The sequence below is a fragment of the Grampus griseus genome (genome assembly GCF_964374135.1).
Source record: "Grampus griseus genome assembly, chromosome: 15".
Lineage (NCBI taxonomy): Eukaryota > Metazoa > Chordata > Mammalia > Artiodactyla > Delphinidae > Grampus > Grampus griseus.
Window position 1 is genome coordinate 68,832,042 of NC_139009.1, and position 27,381 is coordinate 68,859,422.

The window sequence follows — 27,381 nt, forward strand, 5'->3', positions numbered from 1 at the left end:
CTAGAGTAAACCGTCTTTAAGGAGAACATTCCTGTACCTCCAAAAAGTAACTTTGGAGACAGGCTGTCTTTCTTCTGATGGTTGCCTCTGTGGGTGGAACTGAAAAGACTGCAAGGTGTTACTGACTGCATATGTATTTTATAGCTAACTAGCGTTTTCTGACAGTCTTATTCTTAATGACTTTATCTTTCTTTTTTCTGTCTAGTGTTTGTACTTAAGTGTCCTTACAGAGTCCTTTTTTAATTCACTGTGTCTAATTATTAACAATCAAAAGAAAGCTGAATATGACAGCTCCCAACGCTGTATTAACCACTTCTGAAGTAATGGTTCTGCTACATTCATCATCTTGGTTCACATTTATTCAATACTTTTCTTCTGATATTATCTCTTGCCCTGTAAACTGACTGGACATTAATTGTGACTTTGCCTAATAACCGCTTGCTCTCGGATTTGGAGTAAATTGTAGAGACCATAGCATTTAGAACTTTTCTCTGGACGAGCTTTCTTGATAAGCTCCAACAAAGCCTTTAGTTTGCTAACCAGGATACACGTCAGTGCAAATAAACTGCAACATCCACATTCTTAGGAAGCTGATAAAAAAAAATGCAGAGGTGTAGATGACTAGCTGAATAGAATATGGAACAGTTGCATTCATTTCCCTCCCAGACTTCTCACTGGCAGAAAATAAAGGTTCAGAAGTCTGCAGGAGATAAGTTGTTTAAAAGATATTAAAAGCCTTGTTAGCATATTAAATAGCTCTAGACAGAGTGCTAAAAGAAGTTTGGCAGGTGAGATATTGTATCCAAATTATGATACTTAGAAAAGGAGTGAGAATGCAAATTTAATTTCAATTCTGGAAATTTTAGCAGGTTAACCAAATGTTGAGACTGAATCATTCGGTCTCTTTGGATCAAATTTACCATTTTGTTTTTACAAGATGAAATCAGAAATAGCAAGGCTCTTCAAAGTCCTTGGTAAGTGACACATAAATAATGCGTATTGATGGCCCACCATTTATTAACTACTCATGCACCTCTGCCCTGACTTTTGGGCTCCGTTATTGGTTCTTCTGATTCAAAGCTCAAAGGCAGTTCTACATTTTATTTTATTTTATTTCCTCCCTGAAGCTGGGTATTCCAACCAGTGCTAAATTTGTCAACCTGTGAAAGCACCCCCTCCAGTGGATTGGAAACTGAGCTACTGGCAAATCTGCTTTTCTTCCTTATTCACATGCTTTTTTCTTCTACAGGAAATAAATTGCTGTTAATTTATATGCTAAACTATATAATTCCACATTTTCCTTAAGATAAGGCTATGTGATGTGTATTCATGACTTAATAAGCAAAGGATACTTTAAAATTATGAGATGATAATATGCTATTTCCAGACAGTTATGCAGAGTAATTTTACAGTTGTTCTTTTGTATTTAAGGTGACGACCCTTGTCAACACAAGCAACAAAGGTCCATCTGGTAAAAAGAAAGGGAGGTCAAAGAAAGCCCATGTACTGGCTGCATCTGTAGAGCAAGCCACTCAGAACTTTCTGGAAAAGGGTGAACAGATCGCTAAGGAGAGTCAAGATCTCAAAGAAGAATTGGTTGCTGCTGTTGAGGATGTACGCAAACAAGGTAGGCAGAATAATATTATTCTAGAAGGATGTATATTGATGTGTAAACAGTGGATTTTTCTCTAGAAAAATAAGACTACTCAAAAGAGTAGTCTTATTTTTTTCCTGTCTACACTTCTCATTTTTAATTTTGCTAGAATTAGGTGCATAGACAGGTAGAGATTTTTTTTGTTGTGGCAGTATAGCACAGCTGGTAACACTCCATTTCTGCTGTTGCTTGAAAATCTTCAACTTGTTTTCTCCTGGAGATGAAACCAGACTCTTGTGTCAAACTCAGGCTTTAGGGAGGATAGGATGAGAAGACTGTACATTTATAGAGTCTTTGAAAATTCAAGATTTTAAGGATGCAGGGAACAGAAGAATGTCATGTAATAAAATTATTGTTTCTTTGTATGACTTCCAAATTTGTATTTTCAGTTCACAGCTTTCCTCAAAAATCTCTCTCTCTGGTTAGCTAGCTACCGACTGATCAATTATATAGCTAGCAAAATAGCTATAATACTATCAATATTTATTCAGCATATTAAAAAAATTAATTGTGTTGAAATACATATAACATAAAATATATCATCTTAATCATTTTAAGTGTAGAGTTCAGTCATGTAAAGTATATTCACATGGTTGAGTAGTGCATCTGCAGAACTCTTGTAAAACTGAAATTCTATACCTGTTAAACAACCCCCAATTTCGCCTTCCCTCTAGCTCCTGGCAACCATTATTTGACTTTCTTTTTCTATGAGTTTTACTACTCTAGATGCCTTATGTAAGTGGAATCATATAGCGTTTGTCTTTTTGTAACTGGCCTATTTCACTTAGCATAATGTCCTCCAGGTTTATCCATGTTGTAGTATGTGTCAAAATGTCCTTCCTTTTTAGGGCTAGATAATATTCTATCATGTATTTATATGGTATTTTCTTTATCCATTCATCCATTGATGGACATTTGTGTCCCTTTCACCTTTTGGCTATTGTGGATAATCCTGCTATGAACATGGGTATATAAATAATCTCTTCATTACCCTGCTTTCAGTTCTTTTGGATTTACACCCACAGGTGGTATTGCTGGATCCTATGGTACTTCTATTTTTAATTCTTTGAGAAACCTCCAGACTGTTTTCCATAGCAGCTGTACCATTTTATACTTCCACTAACAGTGCACAAGGGTTCCAGTTTCTCCACATCCTTGACAATGTTTGTTATTTTCTTTTTTTTTTTTTTTTTTTTAGTAGTCATCATAATGGGTGTGAGGTGATATTGTGGTTTTTTGTTTTGTTTTGTTTTGTTTTTTTGTGGTACACGGGCCTCTCACTGTTGTGGCCTCTCCCGTTGCAGAGCACAGGCTCCGGACGCGCAGGCTCAGCAGCCATGGCTCACGGGCCTAGCCACTCTGCAGCATGTGGGATCTTCACGGACCGGGGCATGAACCCGTGTCCCCTGCATCGGCAGGCAGACTCTCAAACACTGCGCCACCAGGGAAGCCCAATATTGTGGTTTTGATGTGCATTTCTCTAATGATTAGTTATACTGAGCATCATTTCATATGCTTGTTGGCCATATTTATATCTTCCTTGGAGAAATGTTTATTTAAGCCTTTTGCCTATTCTTCACTCAGGTTATTTATTTTATTACTGTTGTTCTTGTAGTTAAGAGTTCTAGGTATTGACCCCTTATCAGATATTGTTTTGCAAATGTTTTCTCCCATTCTGTAGGCTACTTTTTCACTCTGCTGGTTGTGTTCTTTGATGCACAGAAGTTTTTAATTTTGATGTAGTCTTGTTCAGCAGCTTTAGTTGAAAATTCTAAGACACCATGAAATTAGAACAGACACCTAGCCCCAGCCTGACCTGTGTCCTCCATTTCCTATCTAATGAATGCCACACATACGTATCCAATTGCAGAAATCTTGGTATCATTCTTGCTACTTCCGTCTCCTTCCAGATACAGTCTATTACAAGACCCATAGATTTTAACTCCTAAGTATCTCTTAAATTCAACAATTTCTGTTTTAGTTATTCAGAAGCACCATGTTTTACCTGTCCCAGGGCCTTTATACATGCTGTCTCCTCTCTCACAGTTAAGGGTGACTCATTCTGCATATCCCAGCTCAAAGAACACTTTCCCATGGAAACCTTCCCTGACTCTCCTGTCATACTTTTTCATGGATTTTTCCTTGTCACTTTCCACAGGATAATTTAATTTTTGTGAGGTGACTTGATTGATAACTTTCTTCTCTGCCACACTAGAAATTAATGAAGGTAGAGAACACACTCTGTCTCTTTTGCGGTCATTGATTTGCAATGCTTAGCACTCATCAGACTTCAATAAATATTTGTTGAATGAATGAAGGAATAGATGAATGAGTGTTCTATCCCCTTTCTTCTTGCAAACCAACCACTTTTTAAATTCGCAGATGGATATTTGGCCCCTGGAAATAACAACCCTTCTTCATACTGCCATCTTCTTCCCCCTAAAAGTTAATTTTATTTACATTACACTCATGTAAATTGTTATTTTAAGTTGAAGTGTTAAATTTTACATATTTCATCTAATGTGGATGGAGTATATTTGTGTATGCGTTTTAGCAACATGATAGCTTCCAAGTTTCCAAGTGCTATTGAAAACTGGTACTGCTTCTGAATTGCAGATGGACACGTGTTCATGCATCTGTAGCCTGGCTAGTTTTTTTTTTTTTTTTCCTTTTTTTGGTTGACTGATAGATAATAAATTTTACACATTAAAATGCACAATTTGATAAGTTTTAACAGGTGTGTGCACCATGAAACCATCACCACCATCAATATAGTGAACCTCTCCCTAGTACTGAGGGTTTTTTTTTGGTTCTGTTTTTTTTTGTTTGCAGTACGCGGGCCTCTCACTGTTGTGGCCTCTCCCATTGCAGTGCACAGGCTCCGGACGCGCAGGCTCAGCGACCATGGCTCACGGGCCCAGCCGCTCCGCGGCATGTGGGATCTTCCCGGACCGAGGCACGAACCCGCGTCCCCTGTATCGGCAGGCGGACTCTCAACCACTGCGCCACCAGGGAAGCCCTGAGGGTTTTTATTAACTGGTCTCTAGTCCATTTTCTCAAAGATTTATCTGTTATCAGACAAGTTACATTTTCTCATTTAGTTTCCCCAGCAACCTCTTAGCTCTCCCTTATTTTTTCCTTAGAAGTTAGTTTTCACACCTTCTGTAGAAATTATATTTTAGATTTCTCAAAGCTTGTATGAAATGGTGTTTTGTGGACATAATATAATAACCAACATAGTTCTTGGCCAGACTGTTCTAGGAATATTAGAGTGAGAAAGTATAAAGATGTTAATTTAGGACAGCTTATCATGGTTGTTATTCTAGAGGATATTTTAAATTTTCATTATATTACCCATTTCTTGTTACAGAAAAATTATGCATAAGAAATGATGCTTATGTGTTGCCTGTTCAAAGCCTAACTGCTACATGTCCTTTTCTGAACAGGGTCAAATTCAAGGAAACGTTGTTATATTTGCAAAATAACAAATTTTATTGGAAGAAGCCTTTGAAATTCTCTTGTGTTTCTCTCATCTTCAAATACCTCTCAGTCTCAAATACACTTCAGACGTCTGTGCTTCTTATCCCTGAGAACAAGGTCCTCACACCCTCCTTCCAGTTCTGTACCCACAGGCTCTCTTTTCTGCTTTCTGCCCCAACTTGGTTATTTGTTGTGTAATATCCGTAGCCTGTCTGGCTTTGCCCAAATTTTCTATTTGCCCATTACCCAGATTTTATTTGGAAGTGAGAGGCTGAGTTGACTTTCAGAGAGAGATGGGGAGAAAGGAACTTGGGAGAGTAAGTGAGGACTAGGGCAGGTGTGTATTTAGTCACTGAAACTTTGAAACATAGTATCTTTCCTTCCATCATAGAAATCTACTTTCTAATACATAAGATGATATTCAGAAATTATGAAAACACTGACATTTAGAAACAGTTTCCAGTTTCCTCCTTTAAAGTGGCTCTAGCATCCACACATGCTTACTTATTAAATGATGTATACTTTCAGAATTAAATCTATTAGATATCATTTACTATTGAGCTGTTTTTGCTTTTTTAGATCAAATGGCCAAAAGTATTGCCACTTTAAATTTTTAATTAATTAATTTTTGGCTGTGTTGGGTCTTGGTTGCTGTGTGCAGGCTTTCTCTAGTTGCGGTGAGCAGGGGCTACTCTTCGTTGCAGTGCATGGCCTTCTCATCACGGTGGCTTCTCTTGTTGCAGAGCACGGGCTCTAGTCGTGCGGGCTTCAGTAGTTGTCGCTCTGCGCAGGGGCTTAGTTACTCTACAGCAGGTGGGATCTTCGTGGACCAGGGCTCGAACCCATGTCCCCTGCATTAGCAGGTGGATTCTTAACCACTGAGCCACCAGGGGAGTCCCAGGATTGCCACTTTTAAAAAACATTTTCAGCCTGAGTAAATACCTGAAGCTTTAGTATTTTACATCTCCATTTTCAGATTTTTAATATAGAATGAGTTATTGTTCTTTTGAAGTTTCACAATATTCATGATTATAATTACTGTAATCTGGCAAGATTATATATGAAATTATCTATTTAACTATGTCATTATTGTATCTCATAGGGTTAAACTTAATGTTGTTTGAATTTATCATTTAAAAAATATGTATTTAATCCTAGGCTGCATGTCAGGTTTTTTAAAGTGCTCAGTATAAGTGATGACAATATCTTTACCCTAGAATATTTCAGTAGAAGATTTTACCGTACTCTAAGTTATAAACTGAAAAAAAAAGATATTTGAGCAGGCTTATGACAGCATTTGTATTAAAAACAAGTAACAAAATAAATTACCTAAACATATATAAAGAAGAGAAATCGTATTCAAAGCTTAGAACACTGATATTTTTGATTTGGATAAAGATGGGATAGTTTAGACTTGGGTAAAGATGGTTGGTCAAGGGTGTGTGTGTGTGTCTGTCTGTTTTATCATAAGTAAAGTACTACATATATGTATATTGTCTTCCTAATTTAAGTTTAAACTTCATTAGAATAGGACCAATGATGTGTGTAGATTTCTTTCTGCTCTTAAAGGACCTGGCATGATGCTGTAGCACATGGCAGGTGATATTCAAAGAGATTTACATATGAAGTTAGCAGAGCATTGGATGTTTGATTAATATATCTGACTTCCAGTGTTACTTTGGTCATTGACTATATGATTTAAGCTAAATCACTTAACCACTTTCAACCTCAGTGTCTCCATTTTTCAAAAACTGACAGTAATTGTTGTGTTTGCTTCATTAAGTTGTTTTACATAATGAAGTCACAAGGATTTTTGAGAAATTAAATTTTATATAAATGTCAGAGTAAATTTATTCATTATAATTTATGAAATCAATCTGTACTCCTTAAGAAAATAGCTTTCCTTCTTATTAATGATCAATCTTAGACCCAGGATTCTGGAGAGCTGCATCAGTGTCTAGCAGTCTCCTGAGGAGGATTGAATAGCTCAGTGTGGCTTAGAATTAGTGGTCGTTGTAAGTGGTCCCAGCAAACTATGATTGGATAGTTGTGCCGCCTGTGAACTCTACATAGAAAAGCTGCTCCTGGGGATTGCAGAGGGAGTTATTTCAATCAGGTCTTCATATGGAAGCTCTGGCCAGCTTTGGGACAAAGAATGCCAAAACATTTTTAATGTTTACCACCAAGCTCTCCCTGGATTGAAGACTCTAGTTTCTAAACTATGGGTTAATCTAGCGGTTCTCAAATTTTAGCAAATGTTAGAATCACCTGAGGAGCTTTGGAAATTCTTGACATCTAGGACTTGAGCCTTATCATTTAAGTCAGGAACTCTGGGATGCAACCCAGGCATTGAGGTTTTTAAAGCTCCCCAGGTGATTCCTTTGTGCAGCTGATTTGAAAAGAACTAGACTAATTTGCTTCTTGCTCATCAGCCCTACTTGGATGACTCATCAGTCTATGTTAGCTACTGGTTCACTTTAGTGAGCTGAGAGCAATCAGTCATTTTATGAGATTTATGAGCTTGTAGTTTACATGGAGTTAGATAGGGGAGACTTATATAGCAGGGACAGCCTGATATTCTATATTAAGAGGTTATGGATAGATATAATTCCATGCCAAATGATGTTTTGCCATGCCTGACATTCTGTAGGCATTCAGGGAATATGTGTTGAGTATATAGTATAACTATAATATAAGTATATAGTAGAACTAAATCTGTAGAACAGTGAAATACTTAATGTTGTTGTAAAAGAAAGCCATGTGGCTGTCATTTGAAAGATAGACATTGTCCTTCGTGTTTGCCCAATAAGCAGATTAATTTAATGGTGTAACACAGCAGTTGGTTCTGTGCTATTTCATTATTATATTTCCATACCCTCTTAAGCCTTGGAGCAGTTGCTTGGGTTTTCATTCTTCTGTCAACAGTCCACTCTCTGTCTGGGCAAGACAAATCAAAACAATTAAGACATGGCCCAGCCAATAAGATGTGCCAGGCCAGGGTGTAGACAGAAATGTACATGACCTTAACCCAACATTAAGAGGGATCTCATGGAGCAAAGTGATAAGAGGTATAGATAAAAGAGGTACAGATAGATGAAAGAGGTAGCTTCTTCATGGAAGCATTTCCTAAATCAAAGAGGTGGTCAAACCTTTCACTATTCATTCAAGCTTTTCTTTGTTTTGATACAATTTCAAATGTGGAGTGATATGGTTATACCAACTAGTTCCACTATTACTATTCTTTTTTTACCCAATCAATATTTATTGAGTAACTGATGAATAGTGGGCAGAGACAGACAGAACAAGACTGAGAAAAAGTAACAGAGGGAGAGAGAAAGGTGTCCTCACATCTCTGAGGAGGAATAAATCTTTGCCTCTTGATGACCTGGTAGCTTTCTCCTTTCCCATCCGCTTTGGTACTGGGATGCAGTATTGGTGGAATGAGCTGTCCAACAGAAACTTCCCATTTATATCAACTGTGTGAATTCCCCAGCTGAGATCTGGTCAGAGGCCATTTCCCTGGACAAGAAGCTCCTAACTTCACGCAGTTCTGCCTCTTTTCCTCCAGCCGCCCTATCAATATGTAAAGCAACACTGTGGGGAAGAAGGAGGGGAGTGTCCTCTTTCCTACCCCACTTTCCACAGAGGTCAGCCTCTCTAAGGAGGAGCATTTCAGGTATTGCAAGGATTCTGATGTTCCTCTGCTTGTCCTTTTTCTCAGGTATCCCTTGCTTTATGCCTCTACTCTTTGCATCCTGAATGCTTGAGTCTACTAGAGATATTGAACTTCCTTTTTCTGTACTGTGCGGCGGCCTGACTACCCTTATATGGATGGTACTTTCCTGTATTGTGAATGTGGGGTCCTCTTGTCATGGGGTGATATTTCACTCCTGTATGGCTGGAGAGCTAGGGGAGCAGGTGCTTCCAGTGAAGGGGAGCACCTTCAGAGAAGAAGAGAATTCTAGGACAGAAAATGGGGATTTGAGAGGCAAAAACTAGATGAGAAAGAAAGAGAACTCATTTCTCATCACATGTCTCACTTCTTGGAGCCTGGACTTTGCTGAGTAGGATCCATTACTGTAAAAAAATACTATTATTCAAGTAATGTAATAGAGTGCATGTTTATTAGATCAAGTAAGGGTAGACCTTGAAGTTGGTATGGTGAGTGTCTCTGCAGTTTCAGACTGCAGCTGAGTCAGGGATCTGGTGATGCTTTGTTGTGTCCCCACACTGCTGTTCACCGTCCCTCCCATGGCACCTGCTTCCCTCCTTTATAGAGGTTTCTTTCACAAGTGTTTCTCAGAGTGAAGTTCACAGACCACCTGGTTCAGAATTACCTGGGTGAGGTTGGGCAATGTCCATAAAAAATTGATATTCCTGGGCCTAGCCACAAAACTAGATTCAGTATGGCTGGGGTAACACTGGGAATCTTTATTTCCAGGTAGTACCCCAAATGAATCTTATGCTTCCAAAGTTTGAGAATCGTTAATAACCTAAACTTATTACATCTTTATATACATCATCTTAAACTAAAGTCTTTATTTCCATTGAAAAGGGTGCTATCCAGGAATGAGATAAATTTTCAGAAGCTTCGCTATCAGACGTTAAAAAAATAAAAAAAACCTAGAGATATATACAATGACAAAAATGATAAAAAGAGGTTTGATATGAAAGTATCATGAAGAAAAACATGCATAAATGTGAAAATGCCATACGCCTTAGGGTTCATCTTAATGCAGATTTTAACATTTGCAGTAGTTTTATCTATTGCATATTTTGTTAAATAAAATACACCAGTGAGCCAAAGTTTGCACTAGCTGAGGGCCCAGGAATATGCCACATCAACCTGGAGCCCTGTTTATGGCTCTTGTTGCAACATATTGGGAGATAATGGTAGACAATTCTTTCACCTCACCCCTCTTGCTGGAGACCTTGGGGTTTTAAAATGCTGTAATCTTTCAGCAAGAATAATAAAAATAATAGCTTCCATTTATTGGTTGTTACTCCATTTGTAATAGACTTTGTATGTGTTCTCCTAACATTGTCAACTGAAAAAAATGCACAATGTGGAAGTTGTGAGTTAGATTTTATTTGGGGCAACATGAGCATCATAGCCAGGGAGACAGCCTCTTGGCTAGCTCTGAGGAACTGCTCCGAAGAAGTGGGGTGGTTCTGGTTGGTATATATGTGATTTTGGTGAAGGGGGAGACATGCATTCAAGCGCACATTTTGGCAGAGGGTTGCTGCTAGTCACAAGAAGGTTGCTGCTCATCCATTAATGATTTTAGAGCTTTCCTAGATATGAGAGGATGAAAGAAATTGGGCTCATAATATCTCTTTCTGAAAATATCTAACTATCTGAAGCGTGTTCTGCCAGTTTTTCCCAGAGCACAAGAGTGCCTCATTCCTGATCTATGCCCTGAACTCGTTTCAGGGTGTGTTGAAGGTCAGTGACTGCAGTAGCTAGAGAACTGATCCTTGTAGAGCCAGATGGCAAGTGACCATTTTTAGTTGGCAACATCATTCTGTTAGTCATTTCAAGTCCATACTGATGCTGAAAGAGCTCCATATCCATTAATTGACTAATTCAACAAATATTTATTAAGTATCTATTAAGCACATGTACTATTTGCAGAGTTGGGAGTATAAAATACAGAAGAAAGAAAACAGACATTCTCTGCCTATAGGACTATTACATTCTGATAAGAGAGAGACAATTAAGACAAAAAAAATTAAACAGGGTGATGATTTCAGGCTACAGAAGTGCAATTTAAAAATGGAACCACCAAAAGCATGATAAATGAAAGATAAATTGGTAAGTTGAAGTTAAAATTGAGACCTTTTTCTCTGTGAAAGACAGTGAAGAAAAATCATAAACTGGAAGAAAATATTTGTAAGTCACATATCTGATAAATGACTTGTATCTAAAATATATAAAGAACTCTAAAAAATTCAACAATAAGAAAAGGAACCATCAGATTCAAAAACAGGCAAATGACCTGAAGATATACAGATGGCAAATAAGCATTTGAAAAAAATGTTCAACATCATTTGTCATTAGGGAAATGCAAATTAAAACAAGAAAGAGACTTCACTGTATGCCTACTAGAGTCAATGAAATCCTCCAAATTAACAGTAAGACATGCTCCTGAGGATGTGGAACAATAGGAACTCTTGTACATTCAGATGCAAAATGAATTAGCCATTTTGGAAGCCATTTTGGAAGACAGTTTGGCGTTTTTTGTTTTTAATAAAAGGAAACATAGAATTACCATACAACCCATCAGTCTCAGTCCTAGGGATTTACCCTACTGATTTGAAAACTTGTGTCTCTACAAAAATCACCTAAACTTGTTGCATTAAAAAAAAAAAAAGCTTTATTTTAGAATACTTTTAGATTTACTGAAAATTTGCAAAGGTAATATAGAAAATTTTCATAACTCTACACCCAGTTTCCCTATTATTAACGTCTCATATTATTATGGTACACTTGTAACAATTAATGAACCAATATTGATACATCATTAGTTGAGCTGAGCACAATAGTAAGAAACCATAATAACAAGCCCTTATGCGTACGTGCTTAGCAAAATGGCAAGGACAAAATACAGTGTGGATGCTAAAATATTCTTATTCTTAAACTGATTTGCAAGGAATGGTAAATTATACATCTGCATGAATAAAATGGGAAATCTGGTTTCAAAGACTGCCAGCTGAGGACTGTTCCCTTTAATACCATTTACTGAGGTCCAAACTTGTCAACTTAAGGAAAACTGTTCTTACCTTTCACAGAGAAGATTTAAAGAGGCTTACAGGGATATACAAAACACAGTAAGAAAGAAAATAGAGATCCATGGAAAAGAAGAAAAAACAATGTCAGAGACTAAAGAGGAGCCAGGCATGCTATTCATACGGATCCACCCTGGGATGGACCAGGTGTCAGGAAGGGGCATGGTGGCAGGTGTGAGGCAGCGGATTCAGAGTCAGATTCCAGTTCTGCAGTTTTCATGCTGCATTAGCTGTGTGACGTGGGCAAGTTACTTATCCTCTCTGCCCCAGTGTTTGCATGAGTTAAGTGGGGCTATTCATACACACACTTCCCGGACTGCTGTGGAGAGCAGATGATGGGATGCATGTAAAGTGCTTCGCACCAGACCTAGCAGCTGCAGGCTCTAAAAGCCTGGTGGCTCTTGCCTTTATCATTATCATCATTGTTATGGTACTTGTTACAACGGAGCAACAAATTGTGCTCTTATGCTTTATAACAGACCAGTTGTAAACGTAAAGTTTTATGATATTTTAATTATAAAATTAAAAACAATCTTTCAGGTAGATCACTCAATAACCTCCATTTCATTTGAATTTCACCTTGCTTTAAGGTCAAATTAAACCAAACATCTGATCCCTACCATGCATAAAAGGAAATGCTGCCTTACCCCATAAAGAAAACTGGTTATCAAGCATTTCCTCCCTAATAGCTAAGTCTGTAATTCAATCAAAAATGCATTTGACGTAAACATCTTGAATAACAACGGGGTAGGATTGTCCAAAATGAAGCTGATTCACTGATGCATCCCTAATTATGATATATGCCAGCAACTTGATGCAACCCAGGCTGTCTTCATTAGCAGTGGACCCCCTCTGAAACTGAGACCGAGTGAGCAAGCTTTCGGAAAAGAAAATAAATGGACAAGGCAAACAGCTTCTAAAGCCATGCTGAATTTTGCTAATCGCATGCTAACATAAGGTCCTAGAAGACCGGCCCTCAGGAGTGACATACAGGCAATATGGAAAAATCAGAACTTACAATAAATTACGGAGATGCCATCCCAACATCTCAAAGCTAAGCATAGAGAATCTTAATCATTATAAGCTAATAATGGACTTCCTGTTAAATTGGAGAGAAAAGGGCAGATAGGAAAGGCAGCAGATGAATGACTTCTTTTTAAATCAAGAGTCACTGCCTAATGCTGTTTATTTACAAATCAAGAGTCACTGCCTAATGCTGTTTACCTGTATTCTTGTCCTCATGGGTCGAAAAGAATGAAGAGCCACTTCTTCTCCCAAACCTACCCCTCCACTGGAGCTTTTGGTCCCCTTCACCTGTCACCTTTTGGAAGACTCAACTTGGGTGATCTCATCCCACTCTGGAATTATCAGTTTCTTCCTTTCTACCAGAGCAGTTCAAACAGATGCAAATGTGATAGGTTAAAACAAACAGAAAACCTTACCTAACTGCAAACCACCTCCAACAACCCCATTTTTCTTACTCCACAGTTACTTTTCTTTTTATCATGCAATATAATAGATACAGAACCACATGAGGAATAACAAGAATACCAGTATGCTCTTTGCTTAAGAAATAAAACTTTGTCCATGGAGTGGAAGCTGCCTGCTTATTACCTCAATGTCTGTATATCCTTCCCTTCCTGCGCTCACTGCTCAGCTTGGCCAGGGAACCACAGTCCTGAATGTGATGTCCATATTTTCCATGCATTTCCCCCATCATTTTATTATGAAAGTGTTCAGACATTGAACAGTTTTCCAGGGAATCCCTGCAAAACCGCTACTTAAATCTGTCATTAACATTTTGCCATACTTGCTCTATCACAAATCTATCTCCCATGAGTTTTAAAAATAAATGTGCTATGGGTGGTCTCTTTTTCACTCGCACCATTCTGGCTTTCAGACTGACCACTCCATGGAACTGCTGTGGTCAGTTACTGGGTTCAGCTGTCGGTCATATCTGGCCATTTCTCTCTACAGCTTTGCTCAGTCTCTCAATAGCATCACATGGAGTTGACAACCATGCTTCCCTCCTGGGCCACCCCTATTTCTCATGGCTTTTGGCTTCACAGTATCTCCTTTCCTCCACCTCCTTCTGGTTCCACATCTGCTTAAGAATCTAAATTTTGGAATGTGCCAGGGCTCAGGCTTTCTTTCCTCCTCTGTCAGTCATCTCACTCTATATGCCAAAGACTCCAAAATGTTTACCTCTGGGCCTCTGCTGAAGGTAAATCTGTGTAATATTGCTCTCACTCAAACCCAAATATACCTTCCTTTATTTTTTCTCCATTTAGTCATGGGACTAACAACTTAGTTGAGTCGATAGCATGAGTTATACTTTATTCCTTCTTCCCTCACATCCAAAACCATAATTTAATTTTATTAGCTTAACTCCAAAATATGCCTTACATCCACCCATTTTAAAATGACAATATAGCATAGCTATAACGTAAGTTATGAAACTAGACAACCTACATTTGAAACCTGACTCTAGCATTTACTAACTGTGTGATAGGTCACTTAATATCCCATAGGCCTCAGTTTCATCATCTGTACGTTGGGAATAACAGTAGTACCTATCTTTTGGGGTAGCTGTTAATATAGGCAGAGTACTTAAATCAGTGACTAACACATAGTAAGCTATGTGTTAAATTAGCTATAAATGCTAATTGAAAACACTTGTTCAGAAAGGCCTTTCCTAACCCCTCCATAGAGAACAAAGTAGAAAAACAAATTTTTTTTGGTTGGTAGGAACCTATAAGACAACTGAAAGAGCGGATACGTTTATCAGTCAGATTCTCCAGAGAAACAGAACCAGTAGGCTATATATGTACACATATCAGGAGATTTATTTTAAGGAATGGGTTCCCGTGATTGTAGAAGCTAGCAAATGGGGTAGGCTAGCAGGCTGGAAACTCAGACAGGAGTCAGTGCTGCAGTCTTGAGGCAGAATATCTTCCCCTTCAGCAGTTCTCTGTTTTTGCCTTCCAACTGATTGGATGAGGCCCACCCACATTATCAAGGGTAATCTTCTTTACTTAAACTGATAATAGGGGGCTCATGTATGTGTGGGTCTGTTTCTGTGCTCTTTGTTCTGTTCCATTGGTCTACCTGTCTGTCTTTTCACCAGTATCGGACTGTCTTGATTACTGTGGCCTTGTAAGTCTTGAAATTAGGTAGGGAAAGTTCTGCAACTTTGTTTTTCTCTATTGAAATTACTTTGGATATTCTAGATCCTTTGAATTTTATATATATTTTAGAATCAGCCGGTTATCTATTTATTTAAACCTGCAGAAATTTTTATTGGGATTGCTTTGAGTCTGTAGATCAATTTAATGATAATAACTATATTAACAGAGTCTTTGAACGTATGAACATGGTATATACACTTCCATGTATTGAGATCTTGTTAAATTCTCTCAGCAATGTTTTATAGTTGTCATTGTGGGAGTCTTGGACATATTTTGCTGGGTTTATTCCTAGGTATTTTATATTTTTGTTGCTGCTTTGAATGGGATTTTAAAAATTTAGCTTCCCAATTGTTTGCTGCTACTGTATGGGGGATGCAGTTGATTTTTCCGTGTTGACCTTGTATACTATGACATTGCTAGATTTGTTTATTTGTTCTAGTAGCTGATTGTAGATTTTCTGCAGCTTTCTACTTATGCATTCATGTCACCTGCAAATAGTGTTTCTTGTAAAGAAAAGCACAAAAACAAGTCCTGCCAAGTTTTTCCTCTGTAAATTTCTATTTCTCCAATTCCACGCTCTATTTCTTAGAAGTGAGTCACCTAGTCCAGCTCATAGTCAGTAGAAGGGGAATTAAGCTTCACCCCTTGGAGGAAGAAGTAGCAAAGAATTTGTGAGTACATGTTTAAAAGTAAACAGCCGTAAATATTAATTAAAATTTGGAGGTGAGGTACTTTGAAGCTATGCAAATATCCTGTTTTTCCTTAAAGTTTTACCCATTAAGTTTAACATTCATCGGTGGATCTTACCTGCAGCAAATTACTACTTTGGTGTTCTAATGGTGATGTGCTATGTCCCTCATATCATCTATATTTATTACTTGGAATTATTCTATAAGTAAGTTCTACCTTATTTATTTATTTATTTTAATCCTTAATTTATATAAGTATGGATGTTCTTATTCATTGGGATATAATCAAATAACATCTTATTTTTCTCAAATTGATCAAGTTTTGTCCTTCAGAAGCTCTTTGGTGTTGGCTCATGTCCCTTTGACATGTCCAATGTGTTAGGCAGAATTTTAAAGATATTCCCCTCAAGATTCCTGTTCTTTGGTTATCCAATAAAAAAAAATAGTAAAGTTAAACTAATAATGGATTTTCACCACATTTACAAAATACCTTGACAGCAGCACCTGTATCAGTGCTTGATTAGATAATTGGGTGACATAGCCTGACCAAGTTGATACGTTAGGCTAATCATCACTATGGGTAACAGTAGATAAATGATTCTTTGTGAACTTGAAACAATTACATATAGATGAGACTACCTATATTTTTCCTAAACCTCCATATTATGCAGTGTTTATGAGCTTGCCTTTGGAAGTATGTTGCCACTTGGTGCTGAATTTCTCTTGAAAGACCCTTAACCTACCAAATGAAGGCTGTGGTGTTACAGATGTCAGAGGAAGGTGCCCTGTGATTTTCCATATGTGCTTCTGGGGGACAGTGGAAGTTTAGTTCTGCTAAAAGCCACCTTGTGCAGCCAGCCATCTTGTGTCAGAATTCTTGTTTGTCAAATCATATTGACAAAATAATATTGTCAAATAATATTGTCAAAATGATATTGTCAAAATAATACCAGTCCCATCTAATCCACAAAATTTTAAGTTAGATAAATGCCATAAAAGAATTTGAGAAAACATGAAGCACTTTTCAAATTAAATATGTGAACATTCAATTGCTTTTAAAGGCATGCTTTAAAAAATGAAACTAAAAGATAAGCCAAAAAGCTGTATTTTCTAAGTAAATATTTAGATAATTTTTCCAGCTTTGGTTTAATCCATGTTTTAGGTTTGTATTTCTTATCATTTTAATGTGGATGAACAAGGATTTAATGAACTGTTGTCATGATTTATTTGAAATTCTACTTTTAAAAAATACTTCTAACAACCAAAAAGAACAACTCAAATTTGTTCATTCTATTAAGCCAATCTGGCCTTTCATTTCAAATTTCTAAAAGTAATTGATGCTATGTAAGTGAGCACATATTGTTGAAATAACGTATTTCAGTGTTTATGCCATTTCTTTTTGTACTCTGTGTTCTTATGGATGGAATAAAATTTGAGCTCAAGTATGATTGCCTTTGTAAGGCATAAAAGTATTTAACAAAACTGCCTTTTAAAAAGCCCTTAAAATGTGCACTGTATTTGAATGGGCTGCAGTTTGTTGCTTCTTATAATAATTATAATTCACTGATGCAGATTCATATGGGAGTATTTAAGGGATGAAAGATCAAAAGTATTAAATATTTACATTCATTAGAATGTGTGTTTTTTTTTAATATAAGCAGAAAAGGAGAACTAATTGGTTTACATTGGATTGTAGGCTTAATGAACTTACTGCTTTGGTAATTTCTTAAATGTCACAACCAATAGTATTGACCTGTTTCTTTGTGGGCTTCCATTGAAACAGTAGATGATGTTTAAAATATAAATGTAAATATTATAACTAATATGTCTCCTTTTCATGTCAAAAGCTCCAAATAACAGGAGGTTGCTCTTCTTGGTACATTAATCTCCTGAGAGCTCCCATGTGTTTGTTTGTGTTCCTCAAGAGAAGGGGAACAGGATGGCTTCATCAATAATTAAGCTTGTTTCTCTGAGAAAGCCTACTTTCATCTCAGGTCTTAATTTCTCAAGTAAGAAACAATATCTTCAAATGAGTTATTCTCTAATATCTCATATATTTTGGTCTTGTTTAAAAAGGAAGAGGAAGAAGAATTAAGAATAAGTATGCACAGCCCTCTGCTGGGGTTTTTTTAGAATATTTTTTCCAGCTTGAGACATAATTGGTATATAACACTGTATAAGTTTAAGGTATACAATGTGAAGGTTTAATTCTCATATATTGTAAAAGGTTTATCACAATAGGGTTAGTTAACACTTCCTTCACCTCACATAATTAGCATTTTGTTGTTATTGTTGTTATGGTAAGAATATTTAAGATCTACTCTCTTAGCAACTTTCCCATATACAATACAGTGTTGTTAACTATAGTCACCATGCTGTACATTACATCCCCAGAACTTATTCTCCTTAAAACTGGAAGCTGTACCCTTTCACCAACATATCCTTATTTCCCTCACCCCACAGCCCCTGGCAACCATTAATCTACGTTCTGTTTCTATGAGTTCAGCTTTTGTAGAATCCACATACAGTGGATTGTCTTTCATACAGTGTTTGTCTTTTTCTGTTTGAATTATTTCATTTCATGGATGCCCTCAAGGTTCATTTGTTGTCACAAATGGTAGGATTTCCTTCTTTTTTAAGGATGACTAATATTCCATCACATATTAATCCTTTCCAACATTTGTTATCTCTTTTCTTTTTGATAATAGACATCCTAACCGGTGTGAGGTGATATCTCATTATGGTTTCGATTTGCATTGCCCTGACGATGAGCAATGTTGAGCATCTTTTCATGTACTCATTGACCATTTGTATGTCTTCTTTGGAAAAATGTCTATTCAGGACCTATACCCATTTTTAATTAGATTATTTTTTTTTGCTATTGAATTATATGAGTTCCTTGTATATTTTAGATATTAATCCCTTATCAGATACATGGTTTGCAAATATTTTCTCCCATTTTGTAAGATGGCTTTTCATTTTGTTGATTGCCTATGTTGGATTTTGTTTAGTCAACCAAGACATGGTTAATTAAGTTCTGAGGAGCTTCTATTCCAATTGTGAAGGCAAGGGAAGTGCCAGGGAGAACACTGGAAAAAATGTAAAGGTATAAAAGCATTTTTAAGAAAAATACAGCTTCCTTGCAGAGGTCCCACCTGGTTCTTTTATTTCAGCATTGGGAAACAGATCATTACATTGTTTAGGGGTTGTGATCTGAGGAAAATAAATAGATTTCATGATTTTTATTAGTTTTTTTTTTCAATCCTGGGTAAGATATACTCTGCGTAGAGGGTTCTGGAGCTTAAACAATAAAGCTAAGAGAAGTATTAGAAATATCTTGAAGATAATTGGCCTACTTTCAGCTTTCAGACAGGACCTGGTTAAAAATCAACATCTTTAATTCATATTTATACTTTATAATGTTCTTTCTCGAGTAAATGCAAATAATCACTAAAATAATTAAGAATCTTTCTACTCTGCTCTTTCTACTCCCATATTCAGCTTTTAAGAAAAAGGTAAATTCTGAAACATGCAGTTATATGAACTTAATAATAATGATCTTATATCCATATAATAACATAGGGATAAAAATCTTATATCTCCAATAATAAGGATCTTAAGTCTAGCTCTAATGAATTATAGTTATACATAACTCATACATCTACACAATTTTATGTTGTTTTTATTCTAAGTGTGTACCTCCTACTCCAAGAGTGCCAGTGTATTTTAGCAATGCTTTCAAGGATTGGAACAAACTCTTTTTCAGGCTTAGCCATTAGTTTACTACAACTTTAACCAAATGCTTTTGCCCCAGTAATTTGTGGGGACTTACTCTAGTAAGTTTTTATATCTTTCAGATGTTTAGAAACAGTCCTATTTGACAGATTTGTGATTGACAATTTAGATAATGACTGCCACCCCCTTCCTCTTTCCATTTTAATTAAATCTATACCACTAATATTTTCAGTCTTTTTTTTTAATACTGTTCAATTTACATTTCTCTACAGTAAAATAATTTATAAGCTCAAGCCAATTCTTCCAGGTGTAGAATAAGATTGATGCTGCTATGTTTCTTCCTTGTTTCGTTGAATAATTCAACTTTATTTTCATCTTGCACAGACCCTGATATCTTTCTTCTATGCAGCGGAAATTGGTTTGAATTTATTGCACACTTTGATCCCCAGATTCTTTCTGTGTAGCTTCTCCTCCATTGCCTTTTCCATCCAGAAAATAACTATTTAGGTGTTTATTACTTGTATTTTTTTTCACCTTGACTATCAATATTGTCTGTTTATATCCTACCTTTTCCTTTTATTTCAAAGGGCATTGCAAGGTAAAAGTAGGCTATGTGTTAAAAGTACTAAACCACTTATTATTTCTTATATAGTTTTCTAACATCTCTGCATAGCAGCATCATTTTTCCGTTTCTGTGCAAGTCATCGTCAAACCTAATATCTAATACTATCCATCTGTGTTATTATAAAGCCACAGTCACAGAGTCATATAATTTTTGATCTGAAAAGGAACTGGAAGGTTACACTGTTTCCTGATACTCTAAAGATGAGGAATCAGACTCCTAGATTTGCCTATTAAATGTGCTAGATTTCACAACCCATTAGAGGAGGATCAGGGCTAGAGGACAGGTTTTCAGGTATGATACTCTTTTTCTCTATGCTGTTTAATATGAAGTAATCAAATTGATAGAAGTTGTATTTCAAAGCTTTTGTTGGCTGTGTGGTACCTGGAATGTGTTAGGGCTCATATTAAGACAACATCTCACTCTATCCATTCCCCTTCTCCTTAAAGAAGAGGAATAGTGAAATGGTCCAAAGACATATTGGACAGTGGCATCCTTGGGGATACACAATTACACAGATAGGTAACTGTCCTAGTGGCTCCACATAAGGAAGGACAAGGGAAACTTTCATTTATACTACCAGTTCCTACTCTCCAGTGGGGAAAGTAAAATTCAGTGTTATAAAAAACTGTGGAGGAGTTAATTGAATAATTTATAGTAAACTTTGGTTAGCAACATTTATGAATCACCTTTAATAAGCAATGTACTTCATATTAAAAACATTATATTCTAAATTTAAAGGTAACTCAGTAATTTAGTTTTACTTATTTTAGCCCTGTGTTTCTAGTTATTTCAATAGCACAGAGCTGCAGGCAACATATTACCAAGGAAGTATCATTCAAAACAATACAAATATATATTGTATTTACATTAGCAATAAGTGTGTGGAGAGTCATATTTGAATTGCAGCATACATGAAGTCTAATAATTGAAACTTTTAGGCCAGAAATGCTACTGAAAAGTTGTGTGTCACTAACATTATTCAAACAACCCACAACGACTAAATTGATAATGAAGCAGGTAAAGAAACAGTGATTTATAATTAAAATTTATAATAGCAGCTATCAGTACTGATGACATAACCATGGTAGACTCTGCTCACCAAACTGTTTCATTTTCCTCCTGACCTAAAAGCTGTATTTACCACCCTCCTCTGCAGGCAGCTGAGGACATGTGACTGGGCTCTGGCAGATAAAATGTTGACAGATACGATGTATAACATTTCCAGTCCCAGCCCCTGAAACATTCATACTATCCTCCACTTTCTTTTTTTTTCTCTCTTTAAAAAATTTATTTTTTTAATTGAAGTATAATTGACTGCATCCTTCACCTTCTATCCTTCCTGTTAAATAAGGAAGAGAACCCAGTGCAAGTCTCTGAGACCCTAAGATGCAAGTGTCTGGTTCCTTAAATAATCAGATCTCTCCAACCCCACATTTGTCCCTCATTGGAGTGGCAACAGAGAGAAACAAACTTTTATTGTGTTAAATGACTGCCCTTTTGGGTAGTTGCTTATAGCCCTTACCCGGATGGATCGAATATTAAAATGAAAGTTCATATAATTTCATCTGTAAGAAACAAAAAGAATTCATCTGTAAGAAAAAAAGACAGAATTTGCATACTTTGATATGTATGAGGGCCCATCAAAAAAAAGCCTCATTCGTTCTCCAGAGGCCAGAGAGCAGGCTCTGATATCAGAGAGGGTCCAGAAAAGGTGAAAGAAGTGGGTGGGTGCTTTAGACAACTCCTTCCTGGAACTTTAGGATGAGGTTCTTAACAGTGCCTTTTCCCTTAAATAGACTAATACCAGCATGTGGTCCCATGGGTAAGGTCATGAGGTGATCAGAGAGTCTGTCTAAGCTGAAAGGATAATAGAAAAGCTTACATGTGATCCATCAAGCTAGGAAGAGATACGCCCCAAACCCGGCGAGATAACATAGTTTTGCCTGGAGGGCCTCTTGTGATGTCTCTGGTATCCAGTAGGTGCATGTGTTAGAAACAGTAAGAGTAATTAGAGGTTATGGTAGCGGGTAGGAAAAAGAATAGGAAATTAAGGAGCAGATCTATCTTTTTCATCATCTCTCAACAAGAAGACTTAGTAAGTTTTTAGTTTATCCTCAAAAACATATCTGTGCACAATGTGGTTAAGATGAAATGAGGTAATACATGTGAAAGTACCGAGTTCAATAAACATTTGTTGACCATTGGTTGAAATGATGTTTATTTTCTTTAAAAATTACAGGAGAAGAAAAGAGTATCTCCCCTCTCTGTTAGATATTTTCAGAGACATACGTCACTTTTACTTTTTTCCAAATTAGCTGCATTCACTGACTTCTTATTTTCAAATATTCTTTTACTGAAATGGTTTCCAAACTTCAGTAATGCATTAAAATTGCCTGGGGAACTTGTTAAAATATAAATTCCATATGCACATTGAGTAAGAGTCTTTTATTTGGGGGAGCAGGGAGAGTGAGAGAGAGAGAGAGAGAGAGAGAGAGATGCTTAAAGCCATTACTGAACACCCAGATGGCATGTCCAGTGAGATCTGTCCCTGCATCCCAGGCTGTAACACGCCCTTCAGAACATACACCATCTCTTCTGCATTAAAGGTTGGCTTTAGCTGGGAATAGCATTTCTTCCCACAGGGATATGGCAGAATCCTACCTCATCCTCAATATGTAGTTTAAAGACCAGCTCCAGAAAGGCTTCTGAATTTCCACAATGAGATGCGCTCTTTCTCTTTTTTGCACAGCCAGCCCTAACACTTCGTAACTCTGCCAGTGTTTATTCTATCCTGTCGGTGTTATGTTACTTGCATACTTTCTCATTTTTGCCTTCTGCTGTTCCCCTGATTATAATTACTTTGAGAATGTTTTTATTTGTGTAAAATTTCAATGCCCAATACATGTGTTACATTTAATAGGAACTTTTTTTTTTAATGAATTTATTACCTGGGACCTTATATCTTAAGTCAACACATAGTCGATGTTCAACAACTGCTTTCTGAATCAGTGAGGCCACGATAGCATCACATGCCTAAAATTGGCAAATATAAAAGGGAGTGTCATTTCTTCAGTTTGGGGATTAAGGTTTGAGAGAGAATATTAGTGGTGTTTTTGGGAGATTTATTAAATATGAAGCTTTATACACAAGGCACACATGCTCGCTCTCTCTCCCTTGTTCTCTTTCTCACATTCACACTCACATGCAGCCAGTAAGAGCCTAGCTCAGGCTCTTGTGAAGCTGGAGGCAGGTTGTGTGAATGTTCTTAGAGTTTTTCAATGGATCCTTTTTGTTTCCCTTAAATAAATGCCCCGTAATCTTGACTTACATTTGTCCTGGTCCTCTTTATTGTTAAACATGCCCTTGTGTTATCTCACCAGGTTGAGGGCACATTTGATCTTGAAACAAGGAGGGTCCTTTAATCAATAAATTTTCCTTGGGCAAGCTAGCTGAGATGCTCAAAGGACCAATGTGCTCAAAGCTAGATGGCCCTGCAGGTCACTTCCGGTTTTGTCGAAGTGAAACCCTCGATAAGGTCAACTGATACTTTCATCCTGTGGTTGCTTTCACAACAGGGTCTTAAGCGAGTTCGAGTCTTCAGACATTCCTAGATTATATATATATCTGTTTAAGATTCTTTTCCCACTTCTTCCTAATTTAGCTATTAGAGATTAACTAACACCTCAGCTCTGTCCTCGTGCCTATCTAATAATTACTTGATTTGCAGTTATCCTTAAGCATTAGTTATATTTTGAACTACTAGGAATACGCTCCATAGAAATTCTTGTTAATGGGTGAGTTGAAGAAGCCTTTAAAGAGGAATTAAACTGGAGCTGATCTTCTGGATAATTAGAAGTTACATAATGAGGGATATTCTGGAATGGTGCCATTATTATTATTTCCTTGTTATTATTACATTTTTGTCATAGCCTTTGATTTTAAGCAGTTCTGCAGTGAAGGAAATGTTTTATATCTGTGCTAATACAGTAGCCACTTAGCGACATGCAGCCATTGAGCACTTAAAATGTGACTAGTGTGATTGAGGAACTAAATGTTTGTATTATTTTTTTAGATTTTGTAGATAAGTGATTTAATTTAACTTAATTTTGAATAGTTACCCTATTTGACAAAATAGATCTAGAACACTAGATGGTTTTGCCCCTTCCCCCCAAGGGGCATTTGACAATGTCTAGAGACATTTTTGGTTGTCACAATTGGAGGGGTGGGCTACCAGCATCTAGTGGGTAGAGATCAGGGATGTTCTAAACATCCTACAATGCATAGGACAGCCCCTTACAGCAAAGAATGATCTGTTCCAAAATGTTAATGCTGCTGAGTTTGAGAAACCCTGTCTAGAGTCTAAGTAATTTTTCAGAGGAGGATGGTTTCCTCCTTTTGGTGCCTAACTATGTGTTATATGTATGTTATTTGGTTAATGGCCTCTAAACTGCAGAAAAAACAAATAGAACAAAGAGACCAACTGGTCAACACCAAAAGCATTGGAAGTGCATTATTTTGAAATAAAGAAAAAAATATAGACAGTCGAATACCTAGGAGACGTGTACAACAAAAGATAGTCTTTGCAAGCTCGATAAAGCAGTAAACTCCCATAAGGGAAGGATAACACTAAAGATGGACAGGCACACCATCAAAACACTATCTGTGTGCAGTAAGGCATATTCAGGGTCCATAAAATTGCTTCATATTATTAAGGCAAGTATAAATATTTAGCATTTAAAAAATATGAGCAATTTATTTTTATATTAATATAGAGAACAAAAAAATATGAAACATTACTTAATCCAGATAAAGAAGATGTGGTCCATATATACAATGGAATACTACTCCACCGTAAAAAAGAATGAAATAATGCCATTTGCAGCAACATGGATGGACTAGAGATGATCATACTAAGTGAAGTAACTCAGAAAGAGAAAGACAAATACCATCTGATACCACTTATGTGAGGAATCTAAAATATGACACAAATGAACTTATCTATGAAACAGAAACAGACTCACTGACATAGAGAAGAGACTTGTGGTTGCCAAGGGGGAGGAGAGGTATGGGAGAGGATGGAATGGGAATTTGGGAGTTAGCAAACTAGTATATATAAAATGGATAAATACCAGGGTCCTACTGTATAGCACAGGGAACTATATTCACTATCCTGTGATAAACCATGGTGTAAAAGAATGTGAAAAAGAATATGTATATATGTATAACTGAATGACTTTGCTGTACAGCAGAAATTAACACAACATTGTAAATCAACTATACTTAAAAAAAAAAAAAAAATTACTCATTCCATTTCTGATTACCGAGAGAGATATATTTGCTTTTTTCTATACCACTTGGTTAGTTAAGTAATGTTTACCTCATTTTATAATTGAGAGTGGCAACCTTGGAGAGCTTAAGTAAACAGCTGGAGTTTTGATAACTAGTCATAAGCAGCTTTTGATTTCAAACCCAGTTCTAACTCTAAAGTAAGTGAACTATATCCCTTACTTGTACATAATCTACCTTGTTTTGTTTTTAAATGAAGAAACCATTGCTGAGAGTTCAAGAGAATTACCAAGTAAAATATTCTTTAGTGGCAAAGTAGGAATGAGAATCCAGATTGAGCTGAATGACTTCCAGCCCCATGAAATTTCTAACCACAACCTACTTTTTGTCATGGAAAGACAAGACTGTTTCTGTTTTATTTTGTTTTCCCATATCAAACTACTTATTATATGGTGAATTATGGTGGGAAAATATGTGGATTGTACTTATTTTTTATGAGAATTTATTTTTTAGAGCAGTTTTAGGTTTACAACAAAATTGAGAGGGAGGTACAGAGATTTCTCATGCATCCCCTGTCCCCAGACATGCATGGCCTCACCATTATCAACATCACTCACCAGAACGGTACATTTTTGACCAAGGGTAAACCTACATTGACACATCATAATCACCCAAAGTTCATAGTTTACGTTAGGATTCACTCTTGGTGTTGTATATCCTATGGGTTTGGACAAATGTGTAATGATATATATCCATGATTATAGTATACAGAGTATTTTACTGCCCTGAAAATCCTCTGTGTTCTACCTATACATCTCCCCACCCTCCTCCCAATAACTACTGATACTTGTCTCCATAGTTTTGTCTTTTCCAGAAATGTCATGTATGATTGGAATTGTACAGTATGTAGCCTTTTCAGATTGTATTCTTTCTTTGTATTCTTTCACTTAAATATTTATTTAAAGTTCCTCCATGTCACCAATCAAAAAATGGGTGGAAGATCTAAATAGGCATTTCTCCAAAGAAGACATACAGGTGGCCATAAAGCACATGAAAAGATGCTCCACACCACTAATTATTAGAGAAATGCAAATCAAAATTGCAATGAAGTATTACCTCACACCAGTCAGAATGGCCATCATCAAAAAATCTACAAACAATAAATGCTGGAGACGGTGTAGAAAAAAGGGAACCCTCCTACACTGTTGGTGGGAAAGTAAATTGGTACAGCCACTATGGAGAACAGTATGGCGGTTCCTTAAGAAACTAAAAATAGAGCTACCATATGCTCCAGCAACCCCACTCCTGGGCATATACCCGGAAAAAAACATAATTTGAAAAGATACATGTGGACCAATGTGCACTGCAGCACTATTTACAATTGCCAGGACATGGAAGCAACCTAAATGTCCATCAATGGATGAATGGATAAAGAAGATGTGGCACATATATACAATGGAATATTACTCAGCCATTTGCAGCAACATGAATGGACCTAGAGATTGTCATATTCAGTGCAGTCAGCCAGACAAATATCAAATATCATATGATATCGCTTATATGTGGAATCTAAAAAAATGGTACAAAATAAACTTATTTATAAAACAGAAGTAGAGTCACAGATGTAGAAAACAAACCTATGGTTACCAAGGGGAAAACGTGGGGTAGGATAAATTGGGAGATTGGGATTGACATATACACACTACTATATATAAAATAGATAACTAATAGGAACCTACTATATAGCACAGGGAACTCTATTCAATACTCTGTAATGACCTATAAGGGAAAAGAATCTAAAAAAGAGTGTATGTATGTATGTATATATATATATATATATATATATATATGTATAACTGGTTCACTTTGCTGTATAGCAGGAACTAACGCAACATTGTAAATCAACTATACTCCAATAAAAATTAATTAAAAAAT

At 36.6% G+C, this 27,381-nt stretch overlaps 1 protein-coding gene across 3 annotated transcripts in view; it reads left to right on the forward strand.

Annotated features, from left to right (window-relative positions):
- The window catches only part of CTNNA2 (catenin alpha 2), a gene marked incomplete at both ends in the record, with an annotated part of 1,036,807 nt that overhangs the window by 105,195 nt on the left and 904,231 nt on the right, over window positions 1-27,381 (forward strand). For all 3 annotated transcript variants that reach the window (XM_082672515.1, XM_082672516.1, XM_082672517.1), the window contains one exon: window positions 1,432-1,627. In XM_082672515.1, the coding sequence (XP_082528641.1) occupies window positions 1,432-1,627 (196 nt within the window). The remainder of the gene's footprint in view (window positions 1-1,431; window positions 1,628-27,381) is intronic.